The 24750-nt window shown below is 38.4% G+C and overlaps 2 protein-coding genes across 4 annotated transcripts in view; both read right to left on the reverse strand.

Moving 5' to 3' along the window:
- Positions 1–1018: 1018 nt before the first annotated feature.
- Positions 1019–5607, reverse strand: LOC145726158 (uncharacterized). Of its 2 annotated transcripts, none has more exons than XM_081975125.1 (7): positions 4871–5607; positions 4644–4817; positions 2172–2265; positions 1710–2121; positions 1556–1661; positions 1316–1500; positions 1019–1261 (listed from the first exon to the last, which is right to left on the reverse strand). In XM_081975125.1, exons 1-7 carry the CDS (start codon positions 5418–5420, stop codon positions 1244–1246), a joined length of 1539 nt encoding a protein of 512 aa, XP_081831251.1. In that variant the 5' UTR covers positions 5421–5607; the 3' UTR covers positions 1019–1243. The 2 variants fall into 2 exon arrangements, with proteins under 2 accessions (XP_081831251.1, XP_081831250.1); XM_081975124.1 differs by having other exon boundaries at positions 1019–1265; positions 4871–5598.
- Positions 5608–16570: 10963 nt separating this feature from the next.
- Positions 16571–24750, reverse strand: part of LOC145726601 (DNA (cytosine-5)-methyltransferase PliMCI-like) — a 41375-nt gene continuing 33195 nt past the window's right edge. For both annotated transcript variants that reach the window (XM_081975764.1, XM_081975765.1), the window contains 2 exons: positions 20020–20261; positions 16571–17289 (listed from right to left, as the gene is read on the reverse strand). In XM_081975764.1, coding sequence (XP_081831890.1) covers positions 17114–17289; positions 20020–20261 — 418 coding nt within the window. In that variant the 3' untranslated portion in view covers positions 16571–17113. The remainder of the gene's footprint in view (positions 17290–20019; positions 20262–24750) is intronic.

Genomic DNA, 24750 nt, shown 5'->3' on the forward strand with positions numbered 1-24750 from the left:
GATAGGTACTACAACTTTCATTAATACGATTTTTCAATCAAATCAACCGTACAGGCGCAAAAAAAATCAAAACCGTTTTCCCATGTTAATCTCCTATGTCCAGGGTGCTCTTGGACACCTGGTATAAATACCGGAAGTGTCAGTGTCCCAATTAATTTGGCTTGCGCCTGACAATCAGCACGTGATTGAAACTTCCCTTAATTAAGGTGGTACCAGAACGTAGGCAACCCCATCTACAGAACATTCAGAAAAGGAAATGTTACACCCTTTTATGAGTGTTATTAACAATGATAAATGCACCGTAATAGTTAACTAGCACCAATATTTCCTACGGACATGTAAAACGTACAAAAAACATGAACAGCTAGCTATTCCGCAACCAGATAATTAAGTCCCAAAAATACTATGCATAAATCGACACCGAACCAAATTAGTCGACTAAGTATGTAAACAACAAACAAAACTAAAAATGTAATGACAATAACTTACGTTTGTGTACGACATGTCAAATTTTGAGTGATTACAGCACTTGTTTCGGGTTCCTCGTAGGGTTAACAAACCGGGAGTTAGTACCTGCTATACTTACGTTATCGTTCAGCTGAACAATAAGTCACATATAGGATTAATGGAAATATTTTAAAAGATTTAACTAATTAATTGGGACGATATCCAGGAAGTGGCACAAAAAATAGTGTAAATGTTACGAACAGTAACATCTTTACGGGCCTGAGGTAATCATGGCCATCAAATGATCAGCTAGCAAAGATTGCGAAAGAGAAATAAACAAATACACCTCCTGGACGGCCACCTTTAAGATGTTATGAAAGCTAGTCTAGATTGATTGACGAAAACACAGGATTCAGTCCTAACGTAAGGAGAAGAAGAAGAAGGTAATCATTCACCGTCATATTAGCTTGTGGTGTTGGCCGTCATCTTGGTTTTTAGAAGTAACAACCTTTTCTTAAAAACTGGAATAAGGATGGTGTTTGAGGGATTTGAAGAAACTATTACAAGTCAATTCAAGATTTAGGTACATAATATTATAATCGACATTGATGTTGCTAACCAAAAAGTGCATGATTGAAAATAGTTAATAATTACCTACACTTGAATAGAAATTCTATTAAGAATGTCATTAAAGCCATACTGTAGCCCAGCATTAGAATATAAAACGCTCCTAAAAGATGATCAATTTTTAAAACGACAGGACTTTGGTGTGAATTCAACTTCACATTGTGCTGCATTACATGTATACTGTGGCCTATCTGGAAATATTATTTATACCAAATTTTACCAAATTACTTACTGCACTTACTCTTCTGCTCCAGAATTGGATAATCCCAGACTGACAGAGTTTACCAATAATTTGGTTGATTTTGGGCAGCAGAGCAAAATTTCTCTTCACAGCAAACACAATCAGTTCAGAATGGATTTCTTCCTTCATCACCCGATATTTGTGAATAACATCTTCTTTTAAGTATGGTTCGATATAGTGTTGACCTACAATTTTCCAACATAATAGTCTCGGTTCTAATGTGAAATGGAATAGACCCACCAAACACACGTTCTAGAAGGAAACCGAAATTTCCTTCTTTCGATATGGCACGCAGGTTTTCGGATTGGGTCATGACGTAACGTTCCGCAGCCTTTTTGTAACGTCCCTACAACCAATCTGCAGCCTCAAGACAATAGATCAATGTTCTACTTACGGTCCTTTCTTTTTTCCAGACTGTGATCCATTCGGCCATCTGAAATGAACCCCAAGAGAGGTCACTGTTCAAAAAGTCGTCTAATGTGTTTATAGCGTTTTCGTAAATTGGTTTGGTCATGACGCTTGCATATCCTCCGGTATAGGCAATGTTGATCACCATGGTGGCCAGGATTGCTGGGATTAGTAGTGTTTTACTGGTGAAGTACTTTTCCAAGTCTTTTCTTGGTATCGGTTGCTGAATTACAAGTTTCAGAACTGTCAACGTGGTTGCTCCCAATATTGGGCTTTGGCCTAAATCACACCAACTAATTAGAAGCAAAGCAATGGTGAACATGGTATAAGTAACTAAAAGCATCAACCAAGTTTTGGCAGAAAATCCGTAGCAAGGGGACAGCCATGGAGCTAATAGTCTGCAAAATGTTTTATCAGTAAGAAGTACCAAATTTTTTCTTTCACTCACCGACATTCCGGTACTATGCAAGTCAATTCGCTTTTCATGTAAACCGTAGACAGGTCAAAGTGTTCGTAGGTGCTTCCGCCCAAAAAAAATCCAGCTAAAATATTTTTTAAATTCCAGAAGCAAGCAGTTTAAGAGCAAGTTGTTATTGACTAGGTGGTTTTAATAAACTGAAGCTTTTAGACCTTCCTTACTTCTACCTACAACATTTTTTTTTGGCTGCATTTTCAAAATTGGATGAAGCGTTTAGTGGAGTTTAAAGTTGAAAAAATGTATGTATTCTATTTATTTATGTTACGAAACCCGTAAATTACGCAGGGTGAGTTTGGTTTTAAGAAAGATTGACAAGTGGAAAAAATAGCACTGTAGGCCCCGTAATCAAATACAGTGCGTTTTTTTAACGCGCAACATAGGATATCACGTCTAAATTTTTAAGCCTATGTTAGACCATGTTATATTGAAACTACAGGTGTAAAACTTGACGGGTGTGTCTTTAGTACCCTGAAGCTTAAGTAAGTTTACCAATTCGGTCTAAAAAGTATTTACAAACTATCAAAAAATCATATTTTTTCGAAAAGATTTTATTTTTCCATACCCCTTGTATGCATGTTAGGTGCTTGTTGTTTTTGATACTGGCAGGGCAGGTAGCAGGTAGAGTGACATATTTTGACTGCATCACAACTCGACATCATAGAAAACCTAACATAAATAGAACTAAATCTGCAATACTAAGCGGTTAGTCACTGTTTTGCCTGTTCTTTGAAGAATCTATTGCCGCTAGATGGCGCCAGTACCACGCATATTGATTGAAGAGCCATCTATCTACTGGCTGGTAAGGGAAGTAAAGTGTGGCGAGAAATTTAAACGGTTCTCTTTATAATTTATGACGTTAAATTTATGGTATGATTTTGCGACGTAAATCAGAAAAAAAGTAAATCAACAGATCTACAGCATCGACGTATAAAAGTTACAAAATCATACTTAGTAGGTAAGTATGTAGTTTCAGAGACATTGACTGTATTTTCTGTCACATATGTAGCAACTAAAGATAGATATAAATTTATTTAGTAAAATAACAGGAAATAAATAAAGATAGCAAAGGTTACTGCAACATAACATGCATTGCAACATTCTTGAAAAAAAATCTTAGTAACACCTAAATTAGGCATGTTGTATAAATATTGAGAAAATACCTTAATTTGCGCACTTCTAATAACGACTAAACTTATGTGGGATACACTTCTATATCTGTTCGCATTGTCCACTTGTCCAGATCAACAAAAATCTCTAAAGCCTTTTCAACGGAGCAAAGCGGAGAGGTTTTTTAGAAGGGTTGGGAAACGTAAAGCGGCTCCCACCACTGTCTGGTTTGCAACCACGAATCACAGAACCAGCTTTTCCTATGTTTTTAAAATAACCGATTAAGGAAACACTCACAAAACATAAAAAAAATACAACCAAAACAATTGTTTCCCTTAGAAACGCAGGTTAGAAATAGGAAATAGGCCATTTAATATTTGGCCATTAAATAGTATCCGAAAGATTAGTTGTCAAATTGTTATTTGGAGAATTGGTATTAAAATGGTAGTTTTATCATTGTCACATTAGTCTGATTTGTCATTTCTTGGTAATTTCTGGCTGTTATTTAAGCCATTCAAAAACAATCTATTTGAAAAATAAAAGATTTTTACTTTCGTAACCATAAAATGGAAAAACGAAATAAGAAACAGTTACAATAGTAGATTATTTTCAGGTGACCCTTTGTAATTATTAGAAACACAGTATTTTAAAGAGAAGTAGAAGACCATTTTCTCTCAGAGTTGTATGATTATGAAAGAGAATGAATAACACATAGTCGTCTAAACAATATCTTTATTTCAGCCTTCAATTAAGGCTTGCTCTATAAAGATTTTTGTTCCCTGCCTTGACCCTGTAAGTTCAAACGTAAAATGAAAATAAATCCCTTCCCTTTTAAGGGCCATCCCCAGCTTTAACAAAATGGATTTTTCATAGTTTTTTTAGTTGAATTTTAAGCTCAATCATTTAGTATGTAGTGTTTGTGCTATTTTTCTATAATAAGCTTTGTTACCCCTTAACCGCCACCTTCTTAATTAAATTCAATTTCATTATAACATGGGTTTCACTGTCTCACCCTTTATCAAAAGATAACCCGCGCACTGAGTTGCGATTTGAGCTCCTGAAGAAAAGGAAAAATTTCTATTTCAATATTTCATTGTTTATTCAAAAACCCAAACCGAGGGAGCAAGATGCATGTTTTATATTTATCAGTTCCTATTACCCTTATAACTTGAAATTTTTGGTTTTTATAAGTTAGAAAACTCCTAGTAGACTTGCGAGTTTGAAAACTTCTGAGATTTTATGAAACCTTAGAACCAAAGGCTTAGATACTTTGCCAAGTGTGTTTGAATGACCTTGGCAAGGATCCTGGAGTTCTCAAAATAATTAGTTATTTACCTGCTCCCAGATCTACAGCTCCTTCCCACAACTGTCCTTTCAGTCCAAATCCACTTCCATTCCTGAAAACGCCACCCCAAAAATCAGTAATCAAACAAATGTCGAGGGTGGCATTCAGCTGGTAAGCCACAGTTTTCAATATCTCAATGTCAAGTCCTGAGATTGTTTGGTTTTCTGCAACATAGTTTTCAAAAACATACATCTCCCCTCAACCCTTATGTGCTTACCAACTAAAACGTAAGGAGCGTATTTGAAAGTGCCTACTTTAATGGATTGTTTCTGAATGTTTGAGCGTGATGGAGGTGTTTTGCCCCATAGAAAGGTGTTGTTTTCTGGAAACCACAGATCGATTAGTACTGATCCTTGATCTGTGAAGGGAAGGGTCCAAAGTGAGACTACATCCTTTCCTGATTCCAGATTGGTCACCAGACCCTCACAGAAGAGTCTCAAAGTGTGATTTTTAAACACGGTTGCCACATCGTTTTGAGCTGTTACTATCAAGTATCGTCTGGAATGAAATGACTCTTGATGTTTTAAGATTTCTCTTTCCATAATCCCTAGTGTCTCCATAGGGTTTTCAACTTCCATTATAATGTTATTGCATCCAAAGTGATGGAACAGGGTTTGAGAAATGTAAGAAGATTCAGTATGAACCACCACAATTCCAGATGGTATTCTTAAAGTGGTATTGGCGTCAGTCACTAGAAGGAAGCAGTTGGAGGAGGAGAAGTACTGATGAAGTAAAATGTTTATAAGGGGATTAAGTATTTCAAACATGGCTACTCATTACACTGGAGTAAAAATTAATCGAATTTGACTTGTATTAATAAGAATGACTTCGGTCTGTTTCACTCAATCTTCATTTTAATTTCGAATTGTAAAAAAAATTGAAGGAAATAAGTATTGATGGTAAAGCAACACTGTGAAGTATGCCCAATTCTATAGAAAAACAATTTGTACCTAATTATGAGCAAACACAGAAGTTTATCGTTAGTGTTAATAGTGCTAACGTTAGGATATTATTATGTTACGTGCGTAGTTAAACAGTTTTGTTTGTTTACCGATCAAATATGGCGTGCTCATTCGTCAGAAGCATGACTAGAAAGTAATAAATTTAAATACTAAGTTTAGAGCGCTATTTATTGATTTTTTAGTAAATCGATTCCGGTTAAGTGCGAATTCTGGTTAAGACATTTTTTAAATGCAATGGAAAATGTCAAGATATTTATTGCAAACACGAGGGAAAAAAATATTCAGTTTTTACAACAATGAAATATATCATAGAAATGTGTGACATCTGAAAAATAAGGAGAAAAAATACTGCTAAAGTAATCAGTGGCATTAGCACATGGGTGAAGTAATTACCAACGTGCAATTTTTCTATATACTTCTTACTTATTAAAAAAGTACATAAATATCAATAAATTCAAGTGACAGACAGAATAAGAATTGTTAGAGAGTTTTAGCATCAAAACTAAACTATCAGACTTTCTGTATTACCAAAACTAAGGATCTTTAACATTTTATTAGTAAACATTCTATTGAGATATTTAAAAAAAAACATTTAAATAAAAAACAATAACGGTATATTTGATTTCTCAATTAAGAATACACTTTTAATCATTTTTGCAAACAAAGGCTTTCATTTTAGTAATTTTACTATACATTTTCGTTCAATTTAATAAAAATTGATAATTGTAGGGAAAATGTACCTAACACATGCGGAAAGCGTTTTCCCGTTCTTTAACTGCTTGCTCGTGCGGGAAACTACCACTTTCCACACTTGTTAGGTAAATAACTATTATAATCAAATGAACATTTGAATTATTTGCTTTAACAACATTTAAACAAATGACACAACAACATGTATTTATGAAATTATTACTCATTATGTGATGTTAATAAAGAACACAATACAACAATACCTTTGGGTTCTGGTTAAAAACTGAACTCTTTATTCCAAATCATATGTATGTATACAATACCTATGCGTATCAACAATGCGTAGTTCAATACATACGTATGCGACATAGGAAAATGGTCTTCATTTGCTCGCCCTATTTTCTACGCCACTGGACATTTTTCAAAAAATTTCAAATTAATACTCATTACCGACTACTTCTTCTTTTTCTTGTACCGTCTTTTAATGGAGTTTGGGTATCAACATACATTAACAACAGCTATAAGAACAGTTCATTGAACGTCATCGGGAACCATTCTTTCAGTTTCTCAACTATGAAGTTTTCCTTCTAGCCAGACGTCTTGCTTGAATTTTTCCCTCCTTAATATTTTTCAGTAATTGATATTTTGAACCTCTAATAATGTTTGCAACATATTAGAGTTTCTTTCTCTTTAGCGTTTTATAAATCTCTTCTTCTTTGTTAATATGACGCAGCACTTCTACATTTGTAACTCTGTCGACCCACAAAATCCGCAACATGCACGTTAGCACCATATTTCAAACGCAACCAGTTTGTTTATTTCAGTTGTTTTAACTATCCTTCGGCACCAAATAATACTTGAAAACTTGACTTGAAAATACATAGCATCGCACCAAAGCATTCTTGTTTTCATTTTTAAGTTTATGTCTTTGCTGAAAAGAAATTTTTTGAGATTGATAAAAGAATTTCTGACAGGGGAAAGGGAAAAATGGTACCTATGCCTAGGAGAAAAACTACCTCTATATGAAGAGAAATTGGGGAGTTTATATGGAACTTTAACTTGTTATGATTCACACTGGATGACCTTCCTTGTCCTGACGTGGAGAGAAATGGGTTGAATTTATTAATTTGCATTATAATGTCCACCTCACTTTCCTGAACGGATTCCTGACTGCCGTCCCGTTTCTCTCCAACAGTACAAGAAGGCCCGTTTGTTTTGAACATTTTTACCTCACAAAAAATCACTCCTAGTGTCGAACCACAAAATAAAATAACAAATGAATTTAGAATTTAAATTCAGCAAAACAAGAAATACCATACAGGGATGCCAAAACGTTGTGTTATTAGGACAACAAATAAACCTAAACTAACCTATTGTTACGGTCTGGGCCTACTATGCTCGATACTTCTTAACGGGCGCTCGCTTCGGGATGAAACCGATGCGCCGCAATATCTGGCCGGGCGCGTATTAAAGTAGGCCACAGTTAGGAAGCGCTACCTGGAAAATTCTTGAATGGTCAAGGCAACCCGCGAAGCGTTTCGCGGTCATTCTAGAACGTGGTTTGCGAATATAAAAGACGCGGTGTCAACCGTAGTAGTAGTGTATTTGGGAACGCGGTAAAGTTTAAATAGCGAAGTAATTGTGGAATTGTAGTAGTGTTTTTAGTAGCTGTGTTAATTATTGTACGGAGTGTTTTGAAGTGTAAATAAATTTATTAATTGTTGAGTTAAATTGACTTTGTGTGAACCCACGGGAAAATCGTAACAATTGGTGTCAGAAGTGCGATCAGACTTTAGTGCGACGTAAATTGGAACTAAACTTCGGGTTAGAGACTTGTGTTCAGAACCGGACTAGAGATTTTCGGAACAGTGGTGTGTTAAATTTATTTTATGCCAATAACAAGACGTCAAAGTGCAAACATAGAGGCCCAATTTGCAGCTATTATGGCAATGCTTGAAAAACAAGAAGAGAAACAAGAAAGGATTCGACAACAAGACAAGGAAGAACAAGAAAGGATTCGACAAGAACAAGAAAGGATTCGACAACAAGAGAAGGAAGAACAAGAAAGGATTCGACAACAAGAGAAGGAAGAAAAAGAAAGAATGAGACAACAAGATATGGAAATGCGTCAAGAAGATAGAGAGCGGCAAGAAAAACGTAACGAAGAAGTATTGAACGTTCTAGCGGGGACCAAAACAGAAATCCAAGAGTATCCAGAGAGAGAAATCCATAGTCTTGAAAAGATGGAGTGTGATGTTGAGGAAAAATTAAAGGATGTTCGGGAAGACATTAATGATGTTCGGGACGACATTAATAAAATTCAGAACGATGTTGAGATAAAGCTACGCGACTTAGAGCAGAAAATTGACAGCAGAGGACCCAGCTCTACAGTGATCACCGGAAACGGGCTCAACAAGATCAAGCCTCCCACATACGACGGTCAAACTTCATGGGCAACGTACCAACTCCAATTTGAGGCCGCTGCAAATGCAAATAGATGGAGTAACGAGGAAAAGGCTGTAGCACTGGTGGTGGCATTACGAGGACCTGCATTGGAACTGTTACAGACTCTGCCTATCGCCCAACAAAGCAACTATGACGCATTAGTAGCTGCATTAGAACGACGTTATGGGGATCAGCATAGGAAAGGAGTGTACCAAACACAATTAAAGGCAAGACTGCAGAAAACTGGTGAAAATTTACAAGAGTTTGAGGCCGAAATTCGTCGCCTTATGCATCTGGCTTACCCAGCCGTCCCGGATGAAATCAAAGAAGAACTTGTGGCACAGTATTTTGTAGATGGGATTCGAGATCTGGAAGTAAAAAAAATGCTGAAGATGTTCAAAGGAAGCAACAGCAGCGAATTACTGGTTCGAGCGCTGGAAGTTGAAGCTGCGTGCAATGACTTAAAGCCAAGGATCAGGGCCGTGACTATTCAAGAGGAGAGAGAACCGCCAGCCGATCATGCTGCTACACCAATGAATAGAATTGAATCAATGTTCGGCCAAATAGTGCAACAAATGGCAGCATTAGCAAATGGCCAGTCCACACAGGTAGAACGGTCACGCCCGATCACTAGAGTGGAGTGTTATCGATGCGGACGTACGGGACACATTAAACGAGATTGTCGAGTAAGGATACCGTCCCGCTCTCCAACGAGGGACGTACAACCATCCAGAAGGGACCAGGAAAACTCCCACTAGTCAACATTACGGGGCGAATGTTGACTAGCGAAGACAAAGCCCCCAGAATTATCTCCATCAGAAGCCTGGGTAGATCAATGGGAAGCCTGAACGTAGATGGAAAGGTGGATGCGATGAACGTTACTTTTACTTTGGATACCGGTGCGGCAGTATCTTTGATCCGGTCAAACCTTGTGGATAAAAGTCAAGTTAAGCCTTTACGAAGAAGTATTCTCCTGCGCACTGTGACTGGAGAATCGGCTAAAGTTTTAGGAGAAATAACAGTCAAGATTTGCCTTGGAAGGATTACGTTTTACCACACCGTGTTAGTAGCAGATATTGAAGATGAATTTATTCTGGGAATGGACCTGATTCGTCAACATGGATTTTCTTTTAATCCCGAGCAAAATATCCTAAGGTTTGGAAGTGAAGAGTTCATCCTGTCAACCAATCACCGCTATGAGTCACCCATTAATGTTTTGGCATCTCAGACAGTAAAAATAAGCGGCAATTCCGAGCAAATAATCATTGGACAATTGGAGCAGAATTCTGGGAGCTGTGTTGGACTTGTACGGAACCCGGACCGACCAGGAAGATGCCTCATTGGGAAATCACTTGTAAATGGAGGAAGTGAAGTCCCAATAAGAGTTGCAAACATTTTTTCAGACGACGTAAAAATCAACAAAGGCGAAATTATTGCGGTATTCGAGCCTGTAGTCAAAATAACCAATTGCGATGGGTTACCAGAACAGGAGGAGCAGTTGGGGGAAAACAAGCTCTTAAATGAACTTGAAAAGACCTGGAAACATCTGTCAACACCACAACTGAAGAAGGCTCGGAAACTGATTTTGGACCATGGTAGCATATTTGGAACACCGAACAATATGGGAAAAACTACCATTGTAAAACACCGAATTAACACCGGCAATGCACAACCGATTCGACAACCACCTAGGAGACTACCAATAGCCAAACAACAGGAAGTGCAGGAATTAGTGGACAGGATGCTTGACGACGGAGTTATAGAAGAATCCTGCAGCCCTTGGTCATCACCTGTTGTTCTGGTCACTAAGAAAGATGGATCAAGCAGATTTTGTGTAGATTACCGAAAACTGAATGACGTGACCAAAAAGGACAGCTATCCACTTCCCCGTATCGACGACACACTGACGACTTTGGCAGGATCCTGTTGGTTTTCCACTTTAGATTTGAAGAGTGGGTACTGGCAAGTTGGCATTGAGGAGCAAGATAAGGAGAAGACTGCTTTTTCTGCTGGAAATGGGCTGTACCAATTCAATGTGATGCCCTTCGGACTTTGTAATGCTCCTGCTACGTTTGAAAGACTAATGGAAATTGTGCTTCGTGGCCTTAACTGGAAGACTTGCTTGGTTTATCTGGACGATATCATGGTGATGGGAAAAACTTTTGAAGAACATCTGGACAACTTGCAAGAAGTATTTGCTAGAATAGGTGGTGCCCATCTTCGATTGAACGCCAAAAACTGTTGGTTCTTCCAAAAGCAAGTCGAATTCCTTGGGCATGTGGTGACGGTCGACGGAATCCAGACGGACGACAAGAAGATCCAAGTAATTAGAGAATGGCCAGTACCAAAGGATAAACACGAACTCAGAAGCTTTCTAGGACTTGCCACCTACTACAGACGGTTTGTGGAAGGATTTGCCAACATCGCAGCTCCGCTACATCAACTTACTGAGGACAAAACACCCTACTGTTGGAATACCCAATGTGATCAGGCGTTCAGAAGGTTAAAGGCATCACTTTGCTCCAGTCCCATCCTCAGTTATCCACAACCAAAAGGAAAGTTCATTTTAGACACAGATGCCAGTAATTCTGGTATTGGAGCTGTATTGTCTCAAATCCAAAACGGAGAAGAACATGTTATAGAATACTTCAGTAGGAAACAAGTAGCAAGATGGCTTGAAAAACTCCAGCAGTATAATTTCAACATCAAGCATCGACCCGGAAAGCTGCATAATAACGCAGATGCTCTATCAAGAAGACCTTGCGCCGAAGATTGCAAACATTGCCAGAAAACGGAACAACGTGAAGGAGTTGTGTCCATCAGAATGGTTCAGCTGAAGACCGATGATGAATGGAGTCCCGATGAGATTAGGAAGGATCAACTAGAAGACAGCGACATAGGCCCATTGTTGTTGAGAAAGGAACAAAGCGAGCCAAGACCAACATGGCAAGAAATCTCTAGCAAAGGCCTGACGTTCAAAGCACTTTGGGCTCAGTGGGACTCGCTTGTGGTTGAAGGCGGCTTGCTAAAAAGAGCTTGGGAGAGTGCCGATGGAAAAGAGATAAGGAAGCAGCTGGTAGTTCCCAGAGGAAGGGTCGACCACGTACTGGAGGAAATTCACAATGGAAAGACTGGTGCTCATTTGGGAGTAAATAAGACTTTGGACAAAATCCGGCAACGCTTTTACTAGGTGAACTACTGCCAAGACGTGAAATCATGGTGTCGACAATGTTCCATTTGTGCAGCTAGCCACGGACCACAGACGAGATCCCGGGGACCTATGAAGCAGTACAACGTAGGATTGCCGTTCGAACGTTTAGCCATAGACGTCGCTGGGCCTTTTCCGGAGACCAACAGAGGCAACAAGTACATTCTTGTTGCCATGGATTACTTTAGCAAATGGCCTGAGGTGGTTGCGATTCCAAATCAAGAAGCCAGCACAGTCGCTGATATTCTCGTCGAAAATGTCTTCAGTAGATTTGGTGTGCCGTTGGAGTTACACTCTGATCAGGGACGAAACTTTGAGTCCAAGCTCTTTCAGAGGCTCTGTGACCTGCTAGGCATTAGGAAGACCCGAACAACGCCGCTTCATCCTCAGTCGGATGGAATGGTCGAGAGATTTAATAAGACCATAGAGCAACATCTCTCAAAGGTGGTTGATCAGCATCAGAAAGATTGGGACCAGCATATTCCGCTCTTCTTGATGGCTTATAGAGCAGCAGTCCATAACTCAACGGGACAGTCACCATCTAAAGTTCTGTTTGGTCGAGAACTGCGACTTCCATGTGATGTGGTGTTCGGATCTCCAACAGGCCAAAGCACGAACATTGAGAACTACGTTGACGAGTTGCAAGACAGATTACTGAACGTCCATGATCTGGTCAGGGAAAGTTTGAATCTAACTAGCGACAAGATGAAAGCTCGTTATGATCTGAGGGCCAATTCGGGAGGGTTCCAGAAGGATGATAAAGTTTGGTTGTTTAACCCTCAGAGGAAGAAAGGCAAATCACCGAAATTAACACCTGTTTGGGAGGGACCTTACAATGTGGTAAAAAGGTTAAACGACGTCGTGTACAGAGTTCAACGCAGCCCCAAAGGCAAGATGAAAATTGTCCATCTGGACAGACTCAAGAAATACCAGGGATTAGATGAAGCGGATCGGGACGATCCGACGGTCATTCTAGAACGTGGTTTGCGAATATAAAAGACGCGGTGTCAACCGTAGTAGTAGTGTATTTGGGAACGCGGTAAAGTTTAAATAGCGAAGTAATTGTGGAATTGTAGTAGTGTTTTTAGGAGCTGAATTAATTATTGTACGGAGTGTTTTGAAGTGTAAATAAATTTATTAATTGTTGAGTTAAATTGACTTTGTGTGAACCCACGGGAAAATCGTAACACTATTATATAATTACCTTCTCTCACAAAATTCAAAACTAAAAATTACTGCTACAATACTGTTATCTATGAGTTCGAAAGATTCTTAATTCTAAAAAGAAATTACTTTACTTACAGTCTGTTACTGTTCTTTTAATATCACCGCACGTCACGCCCCTCTCTCCCCGCACTATAGAATAATCCTTTATCTGCTGTGATGCCAAAGGGTTTATCTCAAACCCGAGACGGTCTCGAAGAACGTGGAAACCTCTGGCTTTTTAGAATCTTCTTCCCCTGCTGCAGCAGGGCGTCTTCCAAAAATAATGATAGCTCTTCCTGGTGAGATTTGTGGATTTAATGTCACACGCCTCGACCAATTCGCTTGATCTCCTCAAGGGATGTAGCCTAATTAACACGCCCGGTGTAGACCTCTCGAATTCCAGCGGAATACTCAAATCAATTCGAGGCTTATTATTTACCGCCAGTCAATCATTCAAAATTGATTAATTCCCAAAAAACAAAAACCGCTCAACAATTAACTACCTACAAACTATCTATTTTTTAACATCCCTGTAAAAAAATACCAGGAGTGATTTGTGTGATAAAAAGATATCAATATCTTTTCAAACTGAACAACAAGTTCAGTTCAGAGTCAGACACATTCACACACAGCTATCTCTAACGATCATTCATCGTTGCTACCAACAATGCGGGATCTGGGCGTTCAAACGATTGATAGTCGTTTGGAAGCAATGGAAAACCAACCTCAGAAAAGCATGGATGTTCTGACGCCAAACTTCTATGTTCCGGTGATGCAAATTTTAAAATGGATCTAAGAGCGAAATGGAAGGCGCTGAGGTCCGAGGAAAATTTCTTGATGAGACTCATTATGGGGAAAATGAGGAAATTTCACTAGAGGAAGATTTAATTATACCCTTAAGAAGTGAGGTGATTTTTTTAGCTAGTGTAGCTGATTCTTCAAGAGTTACGACTCAGCATGTCGTCCTACACCCATGTGAAGATTCTCAGCAGGGATTAGGTACTAGTTGGAAGAAGTCTCTGTAAAAAAGGCGTCAAGGTGCCTGTGAGACTTATGAATGTATCATATAAGAATATGTTGGTTTGGTACAGGGTTATTGATTGAATTTAGACCACCCCAATACAAGCTTTTTTTAGGATTAAAGGATAAATAAACAAGAGTACAGTGAAACAACTGTATTCACTAAATCAACTGTATTGCGGGTTTTGTTTCTTGACCCCACCTCTACAAGTCGCACCAGTTTCCCCGGAATCCGACAAATAGAGCCCCCGTTGCACACTAGTTCCCCAGCGTCATGCAACGGAAGTTTTTAGTCTGGAGACGTTGCCAGTCACACAGCAACTAATCCCTCTAGTTCCCAAACTCGCTTACCACACCGGTTCCCCGGAGCCAAGTAAACGAATTACGGGAATTTCCGTTTCTGCTTGCTCCACCAACTCCCTGGAGTCAAGCAAACGAACAGGTCCAGAAAGACTACCTGACCCTTATCAAAAAGTTTACTTTAACCGGCGTCATTTTACCAGTACTACCCTAAACGGAAAACCACGGAAAATAATGACAGTGCCCCAATTTACAGTTTAAATCTTTACAACGGTTAACGGTACGGTGTTTAAGCAGCAAAACCGAACAAATACCGGACGAACGGTATGTGCCTATTTATTTACTTACTGATACGCGGAGATAAGAAATACGAGCGGTACGGAACGGTTCATTTAAGTTACTTCGACCTTCATCCTTTATTATTATTTATTTTTATTTTTAGGCGATCAAAAATCTCTGTTTTTGCGCGCCAGTATTCTTTGGCAGGGGGTCTTCTTGCTTCGATCGGGGCAAAGTCTCTAGTCAAGCAAGACTACTGCTTTTTACCCTCCCATCGCTGTAGACCAAAGGGATAGGTCTGGAAGAGGAAGTTGCTACAAGTCCAGGAATTCTCCCTTTCGGGAAGTTCCCAGAGTTGCATCTGCGTTCTCTGTCCTGGGAGAAGGACGCCCCCGCTGACGGCACGTGTGGAAGAAGGCGAAGATAAGATGGCTGCCAAAACCCGGCAGGTATAGGCCAATCAGCGCACTCTGGAAAATATTTTGGACAAACTAGTGATTGAAAGGACGACGAACTGGTATGAAAGGAAGGGGAGGACGTGCAGAAGGCATTTAGGATTTAGGAGGTTGAAGGACACAGTAGAGGTGTCCAGACGGTGTTTTTACAGAGTGGATGAGTTTAACAGGAGAGGGTGGCACGTATTGGTGGTCACGTTCAACCTGAAAACCGCCTTTAATATGAACATGAAAGAGAGGATGGGAAGCAAATGAATGAGAGGATGAGACCCTGTGGAAGTGTATATGAACGAGTGGTTGGAAAGAAGAATGGCTGTGTGTACGGACAGGAATTTGACAACAATCAGATGGTTTTGGTCGCTGAACTGTGTGTTAAAGTGATCGAGAAGTGGAAGGAAGCCTGCAAAGTATGTAAAAAGTGGGAGAGAAAATGGAGAATACGTTATTATGAGGCCAGGAGAATACGTTATTATGAGTATTCTCTCCTGTGGTGAGAATGGGAGAAGCAAGAACCCAGTGCGATGAGTGGGTAGAGGCTTTTGGGGAGTAAGGGTAGACAGGAAATGATGGTTTGTGGAGCATGGGACGAGAGTAAGAGCGCGAGTGAGTGGAGTGGCAGCAAGGGTTATGTAGGAACAAGAGAGATAGACAAGGAAAAAGTGAAAATGGTGATGAAGTGCGTGGGGATACCGGCGGCTCTGTACAGGGGTGAGATCTGGGGGTTAAGGTCTAAATGACATCTCGCTGCTGAAAGAAAGTTTCTGCTGACTGCGGAAAGGTGTCACAGGACCGTAGTGACGGAAACTCAGGTGGTGAAATGGGATAAGAGAGAAAGGAAAAGACTTTAAGCGATTGAGGAAGAAGTGAAAGTGCCGAGCGAGAGCGGCCAGGGTTATGTTTCAGGACTCTAGCAGGAGAACCGTGAGGAGTACGCTCTCTGGGAACGAAAGGGTATCAAGAAGTGAATGAAAGAGTGGGTGATGAGCAAGTGGTAGGAGTTGAATAATTCGGAAAAAGGGAGAAGGGTGCACGAAGTGCGTAGGCGGTTGGAAGTGATAGACTGTCGCCTCACGGGACCCGGCATTTATGTAAGTGAAGGAATAAGTGTTAAAATTAAAACAGTGTATTTCTGTTTCTTTTTTTAAATATATTAAAGGTACAGGTCTTCCTTTCCCCATAATTTTTGGAAACAGCGGAGAATGATGGGTTCCCTTGGAAGTGGTTTTGCTTGATGGTGGGTAAAGAATATAGTTTGACCCCTAAATAGGGTCAAGCAACTAATCTCTATCGGTATGTCTCATATTAAACAAAATCTTAAATAAAATAAAACAAATATGACTTTAAACAAAACAAAACGACTAACTTTTATTAAAATATTGAAAATCATAAAAAACATAACACAACACTTATCTAAAAGCCGAATGGCTTAACCACAAACTCTCAATAAAAAATATCGCAAAGTCAACAACAGGACATAAATCAAAAATAATTATAATATGCTTATTTTAGAGTGAGTAAACTTAAATAAATTGATTTGAAATTCTGGTATTTCAAATCAAAAAAGTGATACAGAGAATCAATCATTTTTATCATGTTTACAAACAAAAAATTAACTGAAATATATCTAATGCGTGAAATCAAAAATGAAAACAACGGTTAAAGTTATTTGAAATAAGTTAACTCTAAAAATATTAATTTCTAATATCACCAATATGCGGCTAAAAATGGGAATATATATATTTTTTTAATTTTACCCATGCGCCTTTACTTAAATCTAATTTACAAAGCTAAAATATTCAAGATAGTATGTATAAAACTAGGTTTAAAAACATAATAATAAAGACTTTAAACAGTTTAACATTAAAGTAACGAATATTTTAAGTCTATACTTACACTTACAAACTCTTCATAATCTCTCTTCCTATTGCAGTAGCTAGAATTGGAGGCACACTGTTTCCAACTTGTTCGTACATGTCCTGTAAAGAGCCTGTGAAAATATACTCATCGTGATATCCTTGACTTCGAGCACATTCTCTGACTGTTAACGTCCTGGGTTGATCAGGGTGAAGAACTGAAAACATAAGTCATCTCAAAACCCAACCGCCATCCAGGAAATCACTAATATGCAGAGAAAACAATTACAATAGTATAATTTTATTTTTTAGGAGCGCAAAGCCAAACACGGGTTGTCATGTGAGAATGGGAATAGTACAGGGTGGTCCGAATTAATTGTAGGATACTTAAAGGGTAGAAAGTACATGAAAAATAAACGCCAAAATGCCTTATAAACTAGGGTCGAAAAGTGCCGCAGGAAAAAAGCAGGCTTTAAGAGTGTGCCCCTAAAATCAGTTTTTTAGTTTTAATTCCTAAATGAAAAAAGTTACGCGAATGTAATTTGGCATGCATGTTCACCATTTTTAAGTAACCATTTGGAATTTTTTTTTGATTTTTAAAAATAATCTGAACAGATACGAGAGCCGTTCAAAAAGTTTGACAAGTTCAAATTTCTTTTAGTTGTGTTTTTTGGCATTCTGATATGGCACATGTGGTAGCCCATACATTGTCCTAAAAAAGCTTGTCGTGATTTCTTTTTATTTTGCACAGTTTTTCAGATATCGTCATTTTTTTAAGCTAATGCATGATGAAAAAAAGTTGCACTAGAAATTAAACTGTATTTTTTACCTTCAAAATGACAAATTAATGTTATCGTAATAAGAAAAGATAAACAGTAACGCAAATTAAAACTAAGTAGAAATTGAATTATTATTATTATTTAGGGGCACACCTTTAAGGCCTGCTAGCTCCGCTAGGTGGCACTTTCCGACCCTAGTTTATAAGGCACTTTGGCGTTTATTTTTCATGTACTTTCTACCCTTTAAGTATCCTACAATTAATTCGGACCACCCTGTATATTTAATTACCAGTACTTGACCAAGGATGGAGATCGGAAAAGCAAAAAAGGAGTACCGGGAAAACAGGTGGAACGCAAATGAACAACAAAAGAGGAGGGGAAGTAATACGCCAACAGAAAGGTTTTGAAAATAATGGTTAAGGGAAAAAAGAAACAACCTCACACACACAGCTCACAACGGAACAGATCGATGGGCTCCCTGAAAGTAACTCCTGAGATAAGATGTGGGAAATTAGAGGTGAGTGGGGGATTAAATGCAATTCTGAAGGAGTACCATTCAGAGGTAAGCGTGGAAGAGAGAAGTATGTGAGAGTGAGGAAGATCACGGAGAAGGGTCAGAACTTCGATGTCCTAATAAGGGAAGAGAAGATGGAGGGCGTGATCATGAGACTGAAGAAGAAAGCGGGCAGGGACGACAGGATCCCAATAAGTGTATGAGATATGTGTAGGAATGGAAAAATAAAATGCGGAACGTGTATGCATAACAAATATCTGAGAAAACTTTTCTCGAAGTTGTGGAAGCAGACGAGATTGAGGTGGCTTCCCAAGATAAGTGGTGAATTTAGACCAATAAGTCTACTGCCCACACTTGGGAAGCTATTAGACAGAGTGGTAAACACGAGGCTGACGAATTGGTACGAAAGAGAGGAGAGAATGAACCGGAGACAGCTAAGTTTCGCGAGGGCGAGGAGCACGGTGGGGGCTAAAGTCAAAACAGGATGAAAATATAAAAGAAAGGTTTTCAAAAAGATGCTAAGGATAAGAAAAAGGGAGAGGAGAAGATAGATAAGCATACTGAGAACAATTCATAGCATATTAATGATGGTATGACGATTTGAAATGTGAATTTGAATTGTCTGAGCACAGAGAGCGTAAAAGCAAACTGAGGAGGAAGTTTTTCCCGCGGTTTGGAGAATGGAGGTTGTTGTGGTTACCTTGAGAGTGGTTTTGCTAGACATTTGGGTTAAGAAAAAAGTTTAAGCCCCACACAAGGGTCAGGTAACAGGTAACTACCGTTTTTAGGTAAGTCACGGAAACTCTTAGTGCCATCCATAGCACGTTACGGTACTGCCACTTTCATAAATAAAAGAAAGAAGAGGGGTGGACCGAAAGTAAGTAAGAAGGAGTCCGGCAGTAATTTAGGGATAGATACGGAGGAGGCAGCCAACAAGAGTAAGAAATGGAGGGTAGAATAAGCATATGTGTTGTGAGACAAGGATGATATAAATAGCTTTAGCGTTGAGCGCAGAGGAGCTGGGAATAGGTATTTAACATCGCGAGGTATGCCAAAGGAAAAAGTAAGGCAGTTTTAGATTGCTAAACTACCGTTAGCTACTCAAGGTTTATAACTTACTTTGACTGGTAGAGCAAGTCAAGAACATGGTTGAGGCGTTTGGTATGCAAGGGCAAAGTTTGAGAGCTGGAATAGGAGGGGAGACAGAGTGAGGAAATGAGAGAAGCAGATTAATTGGCGAAAAAGCCAGGTGGAGAAGGGTCAGGAAAAACACAAGAGAGGCAGCAATATGGAATAAAAGGGGACTACCGTACGTATTTGCAAGAATTTGGTTGAGTGGTGTGTCTGAAGCCTTGAGGAAAGTCGTTTGCGACTTTGCGATATGACAGCAATAAGGAGTGACTAAGATATTGTGGAGAGCGTGACCAAAGAACTCGAGCCTTTAACCAACACTCTGATTCATATGTATCTAATCAATGGTTAGGAAGGATGGAAAGCGAGTGTTCCATCAGGTTTTTGCTGACGACCAGATGGTTTTGGTCAAGGACGTCTCAGCGCAGTAAATAATTGACAAGTATGTTGGGAAAAGTGGGAACAGAACCCCCATCAGTGCAAATTTTTAGTCAGTCGGCAAGACAACATGAAAAACAACTCACCTCTTCCACTGCTTGCTGTAGGGTCTATATTCGTGGTAATTGTACTGAAATTTCCATTCCATACATGTCGCCCATAAACTCCCCTCCAGTTATTATTTCGGTCAGCAGTATGAGCTACTGACCAAGGTATTATGGAATTTTTGTCTTGACGTTTTTTTGTGCATTTCTCCTTATTATCTTTCCTATTGGCGCACTCACCACATATGCTTCTAGGTGGGTCGGATTTTTTTTGCCGTTCGGTGCTGAAATATTTAAGAGTTACAAGGGCATTATTTGTAGGTCACATTAAGTGAAAATTAATTTAATTTAGTTATGTGGCGGGTTTCTAGCGTTAGTTCTAGGAGCTCTGGGAATGCAGGCAGTTTGGTTTTTCTGGGCGACGGGGCAAAATAGAGAGAAACGCACACTCAAGCGAACGTCAACAATGTTAATAGTTTAAACTGTACTGTACAAAGTCAGGATTTTATAGTTAGGAAAAGTTTTTTTAAAAGAATGCATGTGGTAATTATACCGAGGCTAGCTACTTAATAATAATGAAACGCGGGATTCACACTCACAAAATGAAGTCACCCACACGCCACCAGGCACTTGTCTTTAGGTTAGCAATGTTCCGTTAGTTAAATGTTTTGATCACTAAGTGAACAAAAAAAGTATGTAACAAATTAATTTACAGCGCCGAAGACGTATCGAATTTATGGGACGACCGAGAGAAGTAGACAGAGTGAATTGAATGAGGTGTTCATTAAACTAAAATGTTAAATGTTGAATTTTTGTAATTTGATTATTGTTGAACTTATAAACTTTTCTCGATTATAGGCACCGCATGCAGCTTGACTTACTGTAAAGTCAGTGGATGTTTTTATTTGGTCAGTCTATAGCGTATTGGTGGACCTCTGGACGTTGTACCTTTTACCTGCCCCTGAACTATTATTGCTCCAGATTGTCCTCGTCTCTTCTCTGTATATGACCAAAATATCAAACAGTCTCTCTCGTTTGAAATCAGAGTGCTCCCAGATAGCTATCATCTATCGATGATCATCAATTTGGTTTTTGAGTAGTTATGATTTCTATGCCAAAGTTTCTACTTTCAGTTTACAGATTATGCAGGATTGCTAGAAGTTTGTCTCGGGTGCTAGCCAACAAGACGGTGTCATCTGGTTTTCAGAAGTTGGAGATCTACTCCGCTAATCGTAATTCTTTCCTTCCATCCGTCTGTCATCCTTCCTTGTTCAATCTTACAGATGTTGGTAGTTGGTTGGTGATTTTTATATCTGCCCCTTACTTGTTCCGTTTAGAGTATCACTTAAGAGGGATAAATGAGCCGGAACTCCCTTTTCCTTTAGGACCTTTTTTAGAACTGTTCAAAGATGGTTCCATTCAATGCTATCGCGAAGGCCTGGTTCCATTCAATGCGATAGTCGACAAAACAACGGTTTGATACTATTAAATATTAAATAAACAAAAATTAAATGTATTTATTAGAAAACAAATTTTGTTTTCTAGTAACACGACCGCGAACAATCCCTGCCTGCTCTCGAGGAGTTTGCTATTTTTGGTATGTTTTTAAGTCCATTGTTATTCAAAGGCTTTCGTGAAATTTTCCGACCAAACTGAAAAACTGAAAAAAGTTTTTTTCGACTACTGACTTTGAAAGTACCTCATGTATGCTTCCATTTCAAAGCAGAAAGTGGTTATTTGCCGCACGTGTACAGAAAGTGAATCATTTTCTGTCCTAAAGCGTTTTCGCTTCGTACTAACAATCTACCCACCAACTTTTTCGGCGTTTTCATAACAACTCTTGACATACCTGTTTGAAATAAAGCCATTCCGACAAAGTGATTTATCGGTGACAATGAGTTCGAGCTACGAAAATGATGTGAATTGTCCTTCTACTCCACCCCACAGCAGTCGTCGAAAAAATATCGTCTATATTTCGAGCCGAAAGTACTTTTGCCGCTTTTACATGATTGCAGCGTTCGGCTTCGCCTCAAGCTGCAATTTTCATGTGCAAGTGGCAAATAACTACTTTCCGCTCTTAATATAGAATATACTATTACATCCGTGTTATCCCGCAAAATTATTAATTAAAATAATTGTCCGAAGTTATATTTTTCCACTATTATTTCACAATGTAAATGAAAAGTTTTAATGAGGCTATGGATAGGTTTAGTCAGGTTGACTATTGTCTTCTTACGGAAAGTAAATATGTTTTAATAAACCAATTCCTTAAACCTAAGAGTTGCAAGAGCCAAACTTATCAAGAAGCATATTTTTCCAACTGCAAATAAAGTAATCGTCTACAAAGACGCTTTCCGAAGAGAATGAGAAGAAATTTAACCCCATTGTCAACATAGAGAGAATTAACTTAAATCGTCTGGCCGACAAAATAAGCAAAGCCATCCGCACAATAAAAAAACATATTTTTTTACAGAGTTAAACACCAAAATACAATAAGCTAACGCCTAGCACACTAAAACTTATAAAAGAAAGGAAAATAACGTACAGAGTACCGGAAGCTCACCAAGAAAGTATAGAAGGAAGTAAGCAGAGATGTGAGAACCTCTAATATGAAAACAATTGAAATAGTAATTGAGGATAACTCTAACATGAAAGTTCTTAGATTGAGACCTTCGCCTGGAAGAAGGATAATTGTTAAAATGAAAAGTGAGAATAACCATATATTGACTGGACGAGACAAAATCTCTAAACATTCCGGGTGATTCAAGTAAAGTGCCCTGTTAAAAGTTCTGGGAAACTAATATAGATAACTTTTTCAGTTTTTTTAGGAGCGAGTTCTGTTGAAGAAAGTTTTGTGGTTTCAAAAATGCAGTGTTGCCAATTCTAACAAATTTAATTGCAAGTTTAAAGTGTCAAATGGAACACCTTGTACATTTTTGCATTTTAGGATTCTTCACAAAATTCTGAGTAACTTTTGTTAATATTTACCTATTCCTATCTCTTACCGTTTGTGAGAAAAAACTAATTTTTTTTTGTCGAAAAAGACGACGTTTAATTATTTAGGTATTGTCGGCTGTGAATGATCCAGCGACTTTTACGACAATCAACAATTTACAATTATTGACCTAGTCAATACATGTCATTAAATCCTTACATAATAATTATAGAGATATGTTATACAGGGTGTATCAAAAATATTTGATTTTGAATCAAGTGCTGCTAACTTAAACTCATTTTTTAAAATGGAACTATCTGTATTTCTAAATGGCATGATGATAAGAAGTTTTCAGAAGCCACTAGAATCAACATCAGTGCTGCTTCATGTCTTTCTTGGAACTCAAGTGCCTCCCTCTCCCCTACACATGTTTCTAGATCAGATCAGCAGAGTGTAAGGAAAGGAAAGAAAACGGTGGTATACAAGATAAATTGAATGCTAAAATAAAGATATTGTGGAGACGACTGTGTGTTATTCCTTCCATTTGGTTTTCATACAACTCCACAGAAAGAAAATGGACTTCTACTTATCTTTGAAGATATTAATAATTTTTGTTTTTGTCCATTGTCAACTTTGTGAGTGATTTAAGTATTATTATGATCATAATTATGTCGATCATTACAAGCTAATCAGAGGATTGAAACCATTACGTATTTGAAAACGGCGAGAAATGGATATAGGAACATGTAATGCAATTTGAAAGATAAATTGTTGCTCTATTCAATGTTGATATAAAATATAAGTAGTTATGGCTAAATATTAAGTCGCTGGATCATTCACAGCCAACAATACCGAACTTTATAAAAGTCTTCTTTTTCGACAAAAAAAACAAAAATTTGTTTTTTCTCACAAACGATAAGAGATAGGAATAAGTAAATATGAACAAAAGTTACTCATAATTTCGAGTAGAATCCGAAACATCCACTGACATGATGATCCATCTAAACTAATTCTGAAGTATAGATCATAGCCTGCTATAACACCCAAAAAAAAAATAAAAAAGCATGTAGATAGCTTATTATATATATAGTATATTAGTTTCCCCGAACTTTTAATAGGACACTTTACCCTGAATCACCCTCTATAGGTGAAGTCTTTTACTCTCGTTTATACACCTCTGTTGTGTTCGATTCTGATACTCAAAAAGTAACCTTTTGCAATGTTGGTTCACAAAAAATTCCTGAAATAAAAGAGAAAATAAAGGTGGCATTAGGACAAATGAAAAACCATAAATCACCTGGTGAAGACAAAATAACTTGTAACCCCATGTAACAATGGGTGGACACTTTATGGAACAAATTCTACAGGGCTTATTAGATTTGCTGATAATGCCAAGTGTGCACGGTGAAAAACACGGGGTGGTTCAGTAAAAAGCGTATGCTATGTGCAAAAGTTTATTGATCCTTTGTGAACCGGTTTCGGCCATCATCAGGACTCAAATTCGTCAGATCAAGACCGATCCACTGGATTCCACCACGCAATCAGCCACGTAATGTGTATTACTTTTCAATTTTAATTTTTTAATTTATTACTTCCCAAAGCTGTCTTAACCCCTTTTTTTAAAATTTTATCTGACAAATTTGAGTGCTGATGATGGCCTAAAGGGCCAAAACCGGTTCACAAAGGATCAATAAACTTTTGCACGTAACATACGCTTTTTACTGAACCACCCTGTCTTATTAGATTTGTTTATTTGAAGGCGATATCAAAATGTCAATTCACAAGAACCTTTTAAAAAAGGGCGACATTAAAGACATTAAAAATTATCGACCTATAAG

This window comes from Ips typographus, linkage group LG3 (assembly GCF_016097725.1).
Source record: "Ips typographus isolate SLU linkage group LG3, UJ_Ityp_2.0, whole genome shotgun sequence".
NCBI lineage: Eukaryota > Metazoa > Arthropoda > Insecta > Coleoptera > Curculionidae > Ips > Ips typographus.